General features: G+C 42.4%; 1 protein-coding gene across 1 annotated transcript; it reads right to left on the bottom strand.

Annotated features, from left to right (window-relative positions):
• Positions 1-65: 65 nt before the first annotated feature.
• On the bottom strand, positions 66-11,549 carry LOC147796603 (organic cation transporter protein-like). Its single transcript, XM_087146886.1, has 10 exons — positions 11,418-11,549; positions 5,973-6,313; positions 5,379-5,609; positions 4,933-5,129; positions 4,235-4,657; positions 3,856-3,990; positions 3,490-3,575; positions 2,249-2,369; positions 1,880-1,952; positions 66-804 (listed from the first exon to the last, which is right to left on the bottom strand). Exons 2-10 carry the CDS (start codon positions 6,309-6,311, stop codon positions 640-642), a joined length of 1,770 nt encoding a protein of 589 aa, XP_087003012.1. The 5' UTR covers positions 6,312-6,313; positions 11,418-11,549; the 3' UTR covers positions 66-639.
• Positions 11,550-13,067: the final 1,518 nt, after the last annotated feature.

The following is a 13,067-nucleotide window of genomic DNA, read 5'->3' as shown; positions in this document are numbered from 1 at the left end:
TGGATCTCAAAGTTGCACCGATTCGTGCACAGAAAATGTTTAGATTTTTTGAAGCACTGCTATGGTAGATTTCATTTTCTTTGGCAGTTTATTGCTTTATACGTATAGGCCTATGGCAATAAGCCAAGTAAGTATCCTCTTAACAGAAATGTTACCAGATTTCGCAATTTGAACATAAAAACATGCAACTTGAACCATGTCTTCCTAGATTGGCATCAAATCAGTCATCATCAGTCATAGTGCCCTCACTTGTCTAGAAATGCTTGGTCAATTATTCATGTTTAAAAAGTGCATCTTTCAATTCAAGTGACTCAAAAAGATGTCAAACAGTCTTCATACATGGAAGAAGAGTACAGAGATTCTAAGAAAAATTCATTTCCTGGATCCTTTAAGTTCTTTATGCAGAGGTCCCTGGTTGTTTAAATGCTCAAATTAGTTATATAAAAACCTTTCTCATTTTAAACTTAGTAAATTAGTTTACTGTCTGTTCGAATGAATATAAAATGCTCAGAATGAAATTATTTTAATATCTTACTACATGCAGGCGCAATACTATGGAGGCATATAGTTTAAAAGACGTGGCAGTTCAGTATTCAAACTGAAACGAGTAGAATAAAGCAAACAGTTTTGTTTGAGTAATCACAGTTTTGTGTCTTCTTCACTGCTCTCAACCAACTCGGAGGCGTCGTCGTATGTCTCCGGTAGTGGTTTGTTCTTTGTCTCGGGGAGCAGGATCACAAGCCCGGAGGCTACCAGCGACAGGCACCCAAAGATAACCATGGGCAAGAAGCTCCGGACTTCTTTCTGTATCGTGAGAAAAAGTGAGGTCGGTAATACCAGAGAGGTAAGAGGTTGGCTCGGTACCTACCTCTGTACTCCAAATTTATCTCCTGTCATTGCACAGTATTTCAAACGGCCTGTTTGAACACAGACGTTCTTGTGTGGTTTCATTTTGCTTAAAAAAAAAACAGTTCTGTGTTCCAACGGCGCATGTTCCGACAGCGCTTACCCAAAATGAAATCATTCGTGTCATTCGCGAACAGCAATACGCGCTCACGAGATGCCCTATCCAGGTCGCCATACACTGACAACCAAGCGCGTTTATGTTTTCGAATGACCTTGCCTTTAAGAAATATAAAACAGGCTCATTCGTCGTTGTCTTTAGTTTACATGACCTTCAATTTATATGTCTTGCCTTCTATACGGTATTAGTTCCAAGACCCAGGGCCTCCCACACCGATATATCAATACGGTTTGCAACACCGATGGCGGAAGACCCCATATTGCCTATGTGAATGCGAAGACAATCCCATGTTTATTGTCCGATAGTAGTTAAGAGGAAGACTCCATGGTCTTTCAAAAGCTCTAAATTCCTGGTTAATTGAATTGATTAAAATCTTTCTTGGATTAAACATATCGACGTCTTGTGTAATAAAATCTCCAAAAATGTTGGCGTTATGAATAGATCGATTTTTTTCTACTGAAAACTGTATTTTTAACTTTGTATAATACCCTTATATTCTTTCCTACTTCTTTCCAGTCTGAATTATTGTTTGTGTAATAGAGAAAGCCAAAAACACAGTGCTTCTTTTCCCCTACATTTTAATAATAATTTAGAATATGTACATGTCAATTATGGCCAACATGAAATAAATAGAAACATATATTTATTGTAATAGTACCAAAACAAGCTTAATCCCCATGCATTCCATCCCGATAGTTTTCAAGTATACCGAATTTATTCACCATCACCCTGTTGTTTCTTGACGGCCCGAGGATTCACCAGCTATATTTAAGACCACAACAGCCTGCACATTTTAAAACCAACGGTATGGGCTTGTGTCATCGCAAGATTCAAAGTGAAACCGCTGTCACTTACCAGATACACAATGAACGGTGCGATGATGGCGCTGCTCCTTCCGACAGTGGATGAACTACCTGTTGCAGTGTTCCTATCAAAAGAGGAACGATGGGCATTTAAACACTTTACGGTATGACCTTGTAATCACCATTAAGAGAGAGGGAGAAGGGTCCACTGCAGTGAAGAGCGGCATATAGGACCAATTTTCTCTATCGAAATTTCAAGACTTTCTGGGTTGCTCTTATTGATATAAATCATTTGTGAAACTAAGTGTTTTGTTTGCATCCACTTTGGAATTACTTCCCAGCGTTTTCCTGTCTGCTTTTAAATATTTCGTTTCCTCATTTGCACCCCTGGGTAGGCACTGTCTCTGATCTTTGTCCTTACCGAAGCACCGTGGGGAAGATCTCAGCACTCATGAGCAGTGTGACTTCAAAGGCAGCGTTGGCGTAGAATTTCCCTACCATCGCGACGGCAACCAGAAGCACTGATAAATCCAGTCCACTGGCTGAAAGTAATTTAACATTTAATTATTTTCTGGAGCTCCAGCTTTATTAAAGTAATTCAATAGCGCTGTACAAATGAAACTAACATAAAAATATGAAACAATGATAACAAAAATGATAAAAAAATATTAGATAGCATAAATGTAAAAATATACACTGCAAGCCATTTTGCAAGAGCAATTGCAAATGCCCTGTCGTGTGTTGCTTATTGTACGATCGAGGGACTTGAAGATTCAAAGTATGCTGACTACCAAATAGGCCTTTCTTAATATTTATGCAAATTTTATGCACCGGAACTGAAAAAGAGGCTGTAGGGGACCCCGCGCTGTCGGCAAACACGGCAAACATTGTTCAGAGCCGTGTTGTGGCAATCACGGACAAAGACCATTAGCTTCCACCGATTTCCAAAGAACAAGATTCTGCTGAACTTGAAAAGTAGATGCTTAAGATCAAACGTGACGGGGCCTGGGCCACTTTTCAACGTAAATTTTCACTATTAAACGACTTCTTGGAGCACTTATCACCGTACACGTTATTGCATTTTGGTGCAGTATAATAATTGCTCCAGTCTTTTCCTTCCTCCATGATCAATCGCGCCCAACATGATGAACTGACGTCTGTAATTTTCGAATTACCATCTAAAGAATTCTGAACTTCAAAAGGAAATAGCCTAGTTATTAAAAGTAACCCGCTGAATGGCAAACAGCCTTCAAACTGACTGTAAACAAATTGTCCCACCATACTCCCGTCAAAAAACTGCTTACCCTTCAGATTATGAATGTAGGCTGCTGAAAAATACTTGAAATCTTTTGCTGTTGCCCTCAACTGCTTTGATGTAATCCTCCACAAACCCGAAGGTAATCTTGGGAACCACGGAATGCTCCCTTCCGCTTAAAGCCATCGTGACAAGCGAGTCCCCTACAGCCTAATTTTGCGTTGCCTCGAATAACATAAATATTAAGCAAGGTCTGTTGCCAAAGAGAGTCAAAGAAGTTGATGATTTTTGTTGTAAAGGGGAACAAATGATGCCCGTCGCGTATGGTTTGTTAGCACAAAGCAAGCTCACAAATTAGACTGCCATTCGTAAGCTCCTGGAAAAAAAAGACGTGCGCACAATACTACCTGTTTTCATAGGGAGGAAAGCAATCAGCAGACACGCCACTGCTCCAGTGAAGAAAAAGACAATGACTGGCCTTTTCCGGCCGAATCTGAAGTAAAAAATGAAAGAATATTTTGGTGCACATTGGTGGTTGTAATTTGTTTTGAAACTCAATGACAGAAATTCCAAAGCCTTTAGCAACGCATTGTCCATCTTTCACCAGAGGAAAATTGACGAAGAAATGACACTGACAATATGACAAAAAGAACGCCTGTCAATTGTGTCCCAAATGAAATCGAGTTTTTACGATAAATACACAAACCCACTCCTTTAGTAATTATGAAACGTTTGCTTTAATTCGATTCTCGTGCAGCAGAGGTTTGCCGTACCTCCTGACTATGAAGAAATCGATACCATAGACCGGTGCCTCGACGAGAGCCAACAAGAAGAAGTTGAGGTACCTATTACCACTCAGACTGGTCGAATAGACGATGAACCCGAAGTATGTTGCATTCATAACAAACCTATATGATCGGAAAATAAATTCTGAAGTATGGTGGCCGTGGAGGGACATCGGATTAATTCACAATGTGATGAGTCTTGACTAAATGACAGAAATCAAACCGGAGAGAGGGACTTGTTTTCAAATTACAACATTTGCAAAAACAACAGCAACACAACTTGGAATGGTAAGTTATTTCTTCCCATTATAAAAGCATAAGAAAGAAATAGTCGGTGAAGGACCCAGCAGTCGGGGATGGCGCTTACCAGCAAACAAAAATGACGGACGTGTGTTTGATGTGGACCCTGGTCTTGAAGAGATCTAGGACGGTGTACTTCTTGATGTTGGTAGGCTCACCAGTCTCGGCGATTTGGTCCATCTTTTCTTCTGGCGTGCCGGAAGTTTGGATGCGGTGACCTCTCCACTCGTCATCCACCGCCTCGTTACGCGTTCGTCTTCCCTGCTCTGGTGCAGGTGAGCAGTCTCCGCAATCTTTCTCCCGTTCTGGCTCCAATTCATCTGAAACCTTTATTGTGTAGACGGCAGGCAAGTCCTGACTCTCTCGGTCCACCAAGAAGGGCCCATCGTGTTGTATGTTCTTGGATTTTGCAATTCTTTGTAGGATGGCCTCTGCCCTATCTGGTCGGCCTTTCTGAACAAGCCATCGGAGTGACTCGTATGTAAAGAAGCTTGGGAACAAATAGACCATAAAGTACAATATTTAAGCGTTCAGTTCGTTTCTTCGTTTAAATTCTGTAGCTATAAAAAGACACGTCGGGCTGATCTGGACACAAGTGACTATAATTATTCACCAAACAGGTTGCACTTTGGCCAATGCTTGCCTACCTTAGGTTGATATTGTTTCTACCAAGACGCTGAATAATCATCGTGGAGATTGGTTTGCGATTAACTGGTCAAATGTTGGAAAAATCTGAGTTTTTGAACACAGAAGTCCCCTGATTACCACATGATTAAGACGACCGGCAGACACATTAGAGACGTGACGAGTTGGAAGCGACGCCAGTTGGGCATGAGGTAGGCTAACGGCGCGACAAGCATTACTCCGAAACTCCAGAAATGCTGAATGAGCACGTGACCAAGCAGTCGCTTCTTAGGCGTGAACATCTCAACAACGAGGACATAGCCAACCAAAGTGTTTCCCTGTGAACAGAGTATATGATTTAAAACATTTATTTTGAAAAAAGTGTGAAGAGTCAAATAGGGATTGGAGAATAAACTTTCTACTAACACTAGGTGTTTAGTACTAGTGATGGCCGAGATCCGCCCGAATTTACTTTGCAACGATGGGACAATGGTTGGCAGTTGCTAGTGGGTAACGTTAACAACCAAAGCCGGTCGAATCGATCATGGCTGAAGAGATAGTCAAACCAAAAAGTGAGTGTTTCTTACCGGTATTGCCATCCCCAAGAGGAACCTCAGGGCCATCATGAGCTCCAAGTTCCACGTGAAGCTGACGGCTGTGCCCAGCACGCTGATCAGGAGCAGCGTGGCCATGCTGACTGGACGGCGGCCGAAAGTGTCTCCAGCCTGGCCGGTGAGGAGACCGCCCACCAGCACGCCAGCGAAGTGTATGGACATAAGCAAGCCTGCCAGATAGCTACGGCTACAAACAAGATTCACCTGAAGACAGATCGAAAGCCCTTAAAATCTTGATTCTCAAAACTATATCAATCAGACCTTAAAGGCCCCTCTCTTTTTCATTTCATTGTCTTTACATTGAAAAACATTTTACCACACGGTCAAAATGTTATTCATTTCATACCAAATTTTCTTTTAAATTAATTGTGCGATACAAACGAACACCATCGCAAACAAACAAACAAACAAACAAACAAACACCCCAACACCCCAACCAACAAACAAACAACATCATTTGACTGACTAACTGTTAACAAATCTTGTGTTTAGGCGATAGGAAATTTTAAGGTTTCAAAACATACAGCTGTTTTTCACATAAATATGCAGCATGACTGCCAAACCTACGTCAGTCACAAAGCTGGTTTCTCCGTATTTCTCGAAGGCAGGGTATTCCCAGCCATGTTGACAAGTCGTCGTGTTCTCCGTCAGTGTTCCATTCAGGACCTCGAACATTTGACAGCTATCAGGTACGAAGCGGCCGTCTTTAACTATTAAAGGCGTTGTTTCATTGGCCATGAAGCCGGGTGCCGGCTTACAGTGATGCTCAAAGGACTGGTCAACTGTGAGGGCGACGGAAGTCAGTTGGATGGCTGCTAGAGCTAAGCCCATCCCGAAAATTACAAAGTTGGTGTTCTGCATGCGGCCACTGAGGCCAATAATCTTCAGGCTTATGTCCAGGTCCATCTCTTAAAAAAAACACAGTAATCACAGATGATGTGAATCTGCAAGTTTCAAAAGTTACCCACAGGATTTTCTAGCACCCCCCCTGTAAAAGCGTGAACGTTACCCCGATGGCGCTCTTCTTGAACCCTTGGATAAGAAAATAACGTGCAAAAAGTTTAGAATGTGTGATATTTTTTCGCCGGGTTACTTCTTCAGAACTCAACTTGTAAAAGGACCTTTTGTAAAAAAATTTGCAAGTATATCAATGTAAAGAAAGTAGAAACTGAAAAATTACCCATCACTTAAATACACGAAGAACAGTGCAATTTCACAGTCTCGTACGCAAATGAACATTTACAGAATTAAACTGTATGGCAGTCTTTTGGCAAAAGCCAAAATAAATATAGACAAAAACTTTTAACGATTTTGATATTTTTAAGGGTATAAACTCAAGCAATAATCTGATTTTACGAAAGATTCTATTGTTTAATCTAACCCTTACTTACAAGAAGTACGTCGGGTCGACTCGACTAGATCTAGAACCCACCGCGTGCAGGTAGGTAAATCTTGGCAACGTTGGATAATTTCGTTTTCAAGTTAGCACGGGGAAAGATAACAAAAGTGCACGAACATGGTCTATGAACCATTGCCGGAAGTGAAAGGCCGTTAATTTCGTTTTTCCCCATCTCCAAGTGACTATTCCAAATATTACTTCAGGAGACAAAGAGAACATTCCCAAAAGAGTGTTTCTTGGGGTAGTTTCAGTTAGGAATCATTCTTCCCATTCATTCTTAGACGGCCCCGTGTAAAATCCATAGGCGGGCCACGCGGGGGTTGAGGAAGCTTGCTGCACGGTGACCTTGTGCTTTCAGGCTCTATAGCGTCTAGGTATACCTAAACATCAAACTCACTCTAACATTAAGGGACACTGAAGAACACGAACAAAATATACAGACCTAGGCTATATGCCAGTGTTATTTAGTGCGCAGTCACACTCGAAAGTCGCAATCTGTTGATGTTCTGTAATGAGCTGAGGGACAGACTGTGCAAAGGTTCTTCCAAACGCAATCACTGTGTACGTACTAAATATTGTAGGAGGGAAGAAGAGTTTATTGACACCACTTCATCAGGCTGCGAAGGATTTCTTCTCAGCTATATAAAAGCGTGTGGCTTGGCGTAGGTGGAGTAAATTTGTGCTGAAAATTGGGGGTGGAGGAGGGGAATTGTGAGTTTGTTTTGCATTCAATTGGGGACCCTGAACAATAGACGGCAATAAGGGCCCCGATTCACGTAGGGTCCCTGATTGACAACTGTGTACAAAATGTATGGGTGGTCTTCTAAAAAAGTTAAAGTACAAACAAAAGAGGAACAATAGGGATCCCCAGTTACAGGCAAATACACACTTGAGTGCGTGGGGGGGGGGGTGACTTGTCTGGCCATAGAAATTTGAAAACCGGGGAGAGATGCTGACACCGTATATCACTATCGTATATAAGGGATGATGTTCATCATACTATTGTTTGTCTATAACATAATAATTATGTATTACATTCCTGTAGAATCTTAAATCAGAACAGCATTTTATGGCTTTTTTATTGTTCCCCTGTTTGAGTGCTATCGACTAGATTTTGGTTGTTGGGAAGTCCGAAAATTATTCTTTACAATCTGCTTTGATTTTTTTCACCACGAAAGGGGGGGGGGTGAATTGATAGCCCACCAAGCGCCGGTCAAAAAGTGGATGACACAAAAAAAGTCCCCCGGGATTTACACCAATTCTCGGCGTGAACGTAGAGTCTGTGTACATGACCACATTGAGCAGGGGATTTTATAAGCAAAATTCTGGATGTTAAAAGGTCAAACCTGAATTTACATGAACTTCATGCCAGGGGACCATATTTCTGGAAGTTGGGGACTAAAATGAGTCTTAGAAACGTGAACACTAGCCGCCCAGAAAGCAACAGACAATTACTCTTGAAATTGAAATGTCGCCCGTACCATTCACCCTATCATAGGACGAAAGTGCAGCCTGCAAAGTCTTGTGGCTCGGTTCCTGTTTTAATCAATGCACGTGCATGTCCCATGTCATGCCCACACGTAGGTGCTGATCCTGTGCGTCACTGTTCATACGGTGTCAGGTCAACTCGCCCCTGACCGACTCGCCCCTTTCCAACTCGCCCCCTCGTAAACTCGCCTCCTGGCCGACTCGCCCCCTGACTGACTCGCCCCCTGCCCGACCCTCCCCCGACCGACTCTTCCCCTGGCCGACTCGCCCCCTGACCAACTCGCCCCCTAGGAACGTCAATCAAATATGGCCGGCCCAATGAATTTTAAAAAAGGGGTTATAACCAACGACGCGACACGAACGACTCAGTTACTCAGTTAGTTAGTTAGTTAGTGAGTGAGTGAGTGAGTGAGTGAGTGAGTGAGTGAGTGAGTGGGTGGGTGGGTGGGTGGGTGGGTGGGTGGGTGGGTGGTTGGGTGGGTGGGTGGGTGGGTGGGTGGCTGGCTGGCTGGGTGGGTGGGTGGGTGGGTGGGTGGGTGGGTGGGTGGGTGGGTGGGTGAGTGAGTGAGTGGGTGGGTGGGTGGGTGGGGGGGTGGGTGAGTGAGTGAGTGAGTGAGTGAGTGAGTGAGTGAGTGAGTGAGTGAGTGAGTGAGTGAGTGAGTGAGTGAGTGAGTGAGTGAGTGAGTGAGTGAGTGAGAGAGTGGAGTGAGTGAGTGAGTGAGTGAGTGAGTGAGTGAGTGAGTGAGTGAGTGAGTGAGTGAGTGAGTGAGTGAGTGAGTGAGTGAGTGAGTGAGTGAGTGAGTGAGTGAGTGAGTGAGTGAGTGAGTGAGTGAGTGAGTGAGTGAGTGAGTGAGTGAGTGAGTGAGTGAGTGAGTGAGTGAGTGAGTGAGTGAGTGAGTGAGTGAGTGAGTGAGTGAGTGAGTGAGTGAGTGAGTGAGTGAGTGAGTGAGTGAGTGAGTGAGTGAGTGAGTGAGTGAGTGAGTGAGTGAGTGAGTGAGTGAGTGAGTGAGTGAGTGAGTGAGTGAGTGAGTGAGTGAGTGAGTGAGTGAGTGAGTGAGTGAGTGAGTGAGTGAGTGAGTGAGTGAGTGAGTGAGTTAGTTAGTTAGTTAGTTAGTTAGTTAGTTAGTTAGTTAGTTAGTTAGTTAGTTAGTTAGTTAGTTAGTTAGTTAGTTAGTTAGTTAGTTAGTTAGTTAGTTAGTTAGTTAGTTAGTTAGTTAGTTAGTTAGTTAGTTAGTTAGTTAGTTAGTTAGTTAGTTAGTTAGTTAGTTAGTTAGTTAGTTAGTTAGTTAGTTAGTTAGTTAGTTAGTTAGTTAGTTAGTTAGTTAGTTAGTTAGTTAGTTAGTTAGTTAGTTAGTTAGTTAGTTAGTTAGTTAGTTAGTTAGTTAGTTAGTTAGTTAGTTAGTTAGTTAGTTAGTTAGTTAGTTAGTTAGTTAGTTAGTTAGTTAGTTAGTTAGTTAGTTAGTTAGTTAGTTAGTTAGTTAGTGTTCTGTTGCTCATTCACTCGACTGGGACCTCACATATACTGCAAAAATTGATTTGGATTCTTGTATATACGCTTTTTGTGTGATGTATAAAATCATAGTGGTACATTGTACACTAATGTCAATTTTTAACACCCCATTATTAATTTTTTTTATTTGCGTAATTTTTATTCCTTTTTTGGAATTGAATATCTTTGAGAGTGCTCTTAATTTGTTTACAAGTAACGGGCACCAGATGTCATGACTGTTTTTCCATGACGTCATGACACCGACAGTGCATGCTGGGATATAATTCAATAAGGCCGATCAACAATGTGATCCTTGATGACTGTACTCGCCGAATAAATCAGTATTTAGGGTTAATTGTGAACTAATTATTGCATCCTGTGAAGTTATCGGAATCGGAAAGTGTGTAGCGACCGTTACAACCTTTGTCATAAATCATGTCTCCCTAACACTTCCGTAGGTTTGCGTCGCCGGGCATTATGCCTAATATGTACCAATTTTTTATCCGAAATAGTTCGCAAAGTTAATTAATATGGTAGAGTGTTGGTGTTGTGGCGCAAAAAATCCCATAGACAATACACAGGAAACGCTGCGCCATGGCCCATACACACGATAATACTGAATTAGTTTTACCAATATCAAAAAAATTATTGTTACCCCCCAAATTCCACACAAAGGGAATATCCACCAAACTTTAAACAAACTCAACTTTGAGTGCCCGCTGCAAACCCCAGAACCTATTTTTAAGGGCAGCAATCACCGATTCCATCTCTGACTGATTGTGTTTTTTTATTAAATGATGAATGGGCCGGCCATACGTCCTTGGCAAACTTAGGGGGCGAGTCGGTCAGGGGGCAAGTTGGTCGGGGGCTCGAATAAATTACACGTCATGCGTTCAAAAGAAATTCGGGAGGATACACGCCCACGCTTGGATTGTCTGATTCCCGGACCTGGCGATTCTCCCAACGTGTATCCAATAGCCACCATTGACAAAGTATCATTAAAGAACATGACACAATGTAAGATGTGTAACGTAATGTCTCAGATAAAGGCTCCCGTGTCCGGTAACTTTCAAAAGCAACTGAAGTATTCAAAAACTAATAAGGAATAAAAGGTGCCCACATTCAACAGAATCCGAAATCACCTAACATGGGACCAGAAAATTTTGCCTAAATTTTGGGAATATTTCGGAAATAAATCTGACTCCCCAGCAAAAATTCTTCGATCTGCCCCTGCGTTTGTTACAATTCATCATGCTTGGCTGACAGATGCGTCATTTGGCACAAATCATATGCCGCTGCGTACAGCAGATTAAAAAACACACACACACAAATGTAACTAATCATCGAGGGGGACCCCTCCCGGATTGACCGGTTAACTTGAAGAGAAAGTAACTCATCCTTTCGGGTGAGATGGAGTTGCCAGGAGTTGATATCATTGCCAATATTACTGTATGGCTTAGCCAAATGTCAGAACCTAGTGTTTGAATTCGGGCATATTCACTGTACAGCCAGACTCCTAACGCAGTGCCCACTAGAGCAGTGCGGTTTGCGTGTGCTTGATCATTTGATTCCCTAAGCTTAGCAACTTCATCCGGTTCAAACGAGAAGCTTGATAAAATACCCGATACTTTCTTACCTGGTTCCCGCAGGTATGCAAGAGCACCCCAGTTCTAGCTAAAAATGTCCTACTTCATGCAGATACAAAGTGATATGCTCCCACTCAGCAAGGATTGTTGTATGGAAACGTATGGTTGTATCCTAATCGAACTGGTTGCGGCTGAGAGTCACACAAAACCATAGGCCTATGGGAAGTGGCTTCAGCCACTAGTCTGTGGCGCCAAGCCGCATCCATGACTGACGGATACGACCTATTTCAAGCACTTGGCAACACCCTCATGTTGGCCATATCAAGCTAAGATCAAGTAAGGGCACGTAATGTTATGTAGTAGTTACCTTTGTACTCAAAAAGAATGCATGAATGCTTGCAGTGCCCGTCATAAATTTCCACCATGATGCCGTCTCTATTTTTCGTAAGACCACCCGACCCTCAACAGAACCAACGCAATACGCAACAAATTGAAATGTGGTTCTGTAACGCTTTGGGACTCTCAGCCAATAAAGAGGGCCAAACGTGACCATATACGAAACGTCAAGCAAGACTGATACGAGAGTACATGTGCATCCAAGTTCTATGATATGTGTATGTGCGGCAGGGGTTGCCACAGGGTTATTTACACTGCAGCTGTTTCCCATATTGACTTACGCACGTAACTAGGATCGGAAAGTAGCTGCCGCACGACACGGATTTCTCAGGCGCATGCGTTACTCGTGGTCGTAGCCATAATGGTTGGACTTGCCAGCAAATCATGTTGTGATGCCCTTTAAACATCATTAACAGAAAATAAACGTATTACCTAATTATTTCACCTGGCATTTAGAAACTAAGTTCAAAAAAGGAAAGACACATTTAAAAAGTCGTTGAAATTAAAAGTAAATATGGGGCGTGAGTTTCTGGTGTAAAATAGCATCAAGTTACTCGCGTAATGCCGGCATCTGCTAGTTGGTTAAGTTGTGAATTTAAAGGTAGTACACTATATACATGTACATCATTTGCATTCATTGTTATATTGTTATATTTGAAAACCACGGTTGATATGGGGTTCCTTACTTACTTTGAGTATCATTCCATTGCCCTGTTTCATTTTTGAGTGCACTGTTCGAGAAAACTAAAAAAAAGACGGTGGTCCTTTTGGCCATTTAGAGCGCAGCTCGTGTAATTTGTCTTGTCAAAATCCATTGATCACAGGACGGTCCTTAGTGGATAATGCACAGGCGAGGTATACCGGCTGATCAAGAACGGTCCCCCAAATTTGCATGTTTCTTCACGGCTTCGAGTAGTGCATAGTCTACGTGATTATTTTGTGGCACTGCAATTGAAAACCCAGGTTCATTTCCCGGCTGTTGCATGATGTAATCATTTCCTCCACAAGCTGTCCACCCCAGAAGTGGCAAGATTATCTATTTCATATTTTTCCAATGGTTCCTACACGAACCCTGAAGAAGCCTGGATGACAGAATCTACCCCCCCCCACGACAATTTTTTTCGATATCTCTGCAGTGCATTTTTTCAGGAGCTGAGCCTTTAGGAGTTTTTAGAGTAGCTCTTTGCGACCATGTTGACACCAAATTTTATGACGATTTACCCTACCACTCTTGCGAAGCTTTTTGCTGACACACTGGGAGTTAAAGCATGCAGGCTAGCATGCCTTTGGCCATGAATTAAAGA

This window comes from Acanthaster planci, linkage group LG15, assembly GCF_054643075.1.
Source record: "Acanthaster planci isolate LZ-2023a linkage group LG15, COTS_SCS, whole genome shotgun sequence".
Taxonomy (NCBI): domain Eukaryota; kingdom Metazoa; phylum Echinodermata; class Asteroidea; order Valvatida; family Acanthasteridae; genus Acanthaster; species Acanthaster planci.
The sequence above is the reverse complement of the archived record's forward strand: the minus strand, read 5'-3'. Positions and strand labels throughout refer to the sequence as shown.

Bases quoted from the DNA above. Each gene is read 5' to 3' on its own strand.
- LOC147796603 (XM_087146886.1), bottom strand. From the start codon at position 6,311: ATGGACCTGGACATAAGCCTGAAGATTATTGGCCTCAGTGGCCGCATG. The intron at 5,130-5,378 runs GTAAGAAACACT...CTCTGTTCACAG, and splicing joins TCTTGGGGATGGCAATACCG to GGAAACACTTTGGTTGGCTA. The intron at 2,370-3,489 runs GTAGTATTGTGC...AATTACTTTCAG, and splicing joins TTTCCTCCCTATGAAAACAG to CCAGTGGACTGGATTTATCA.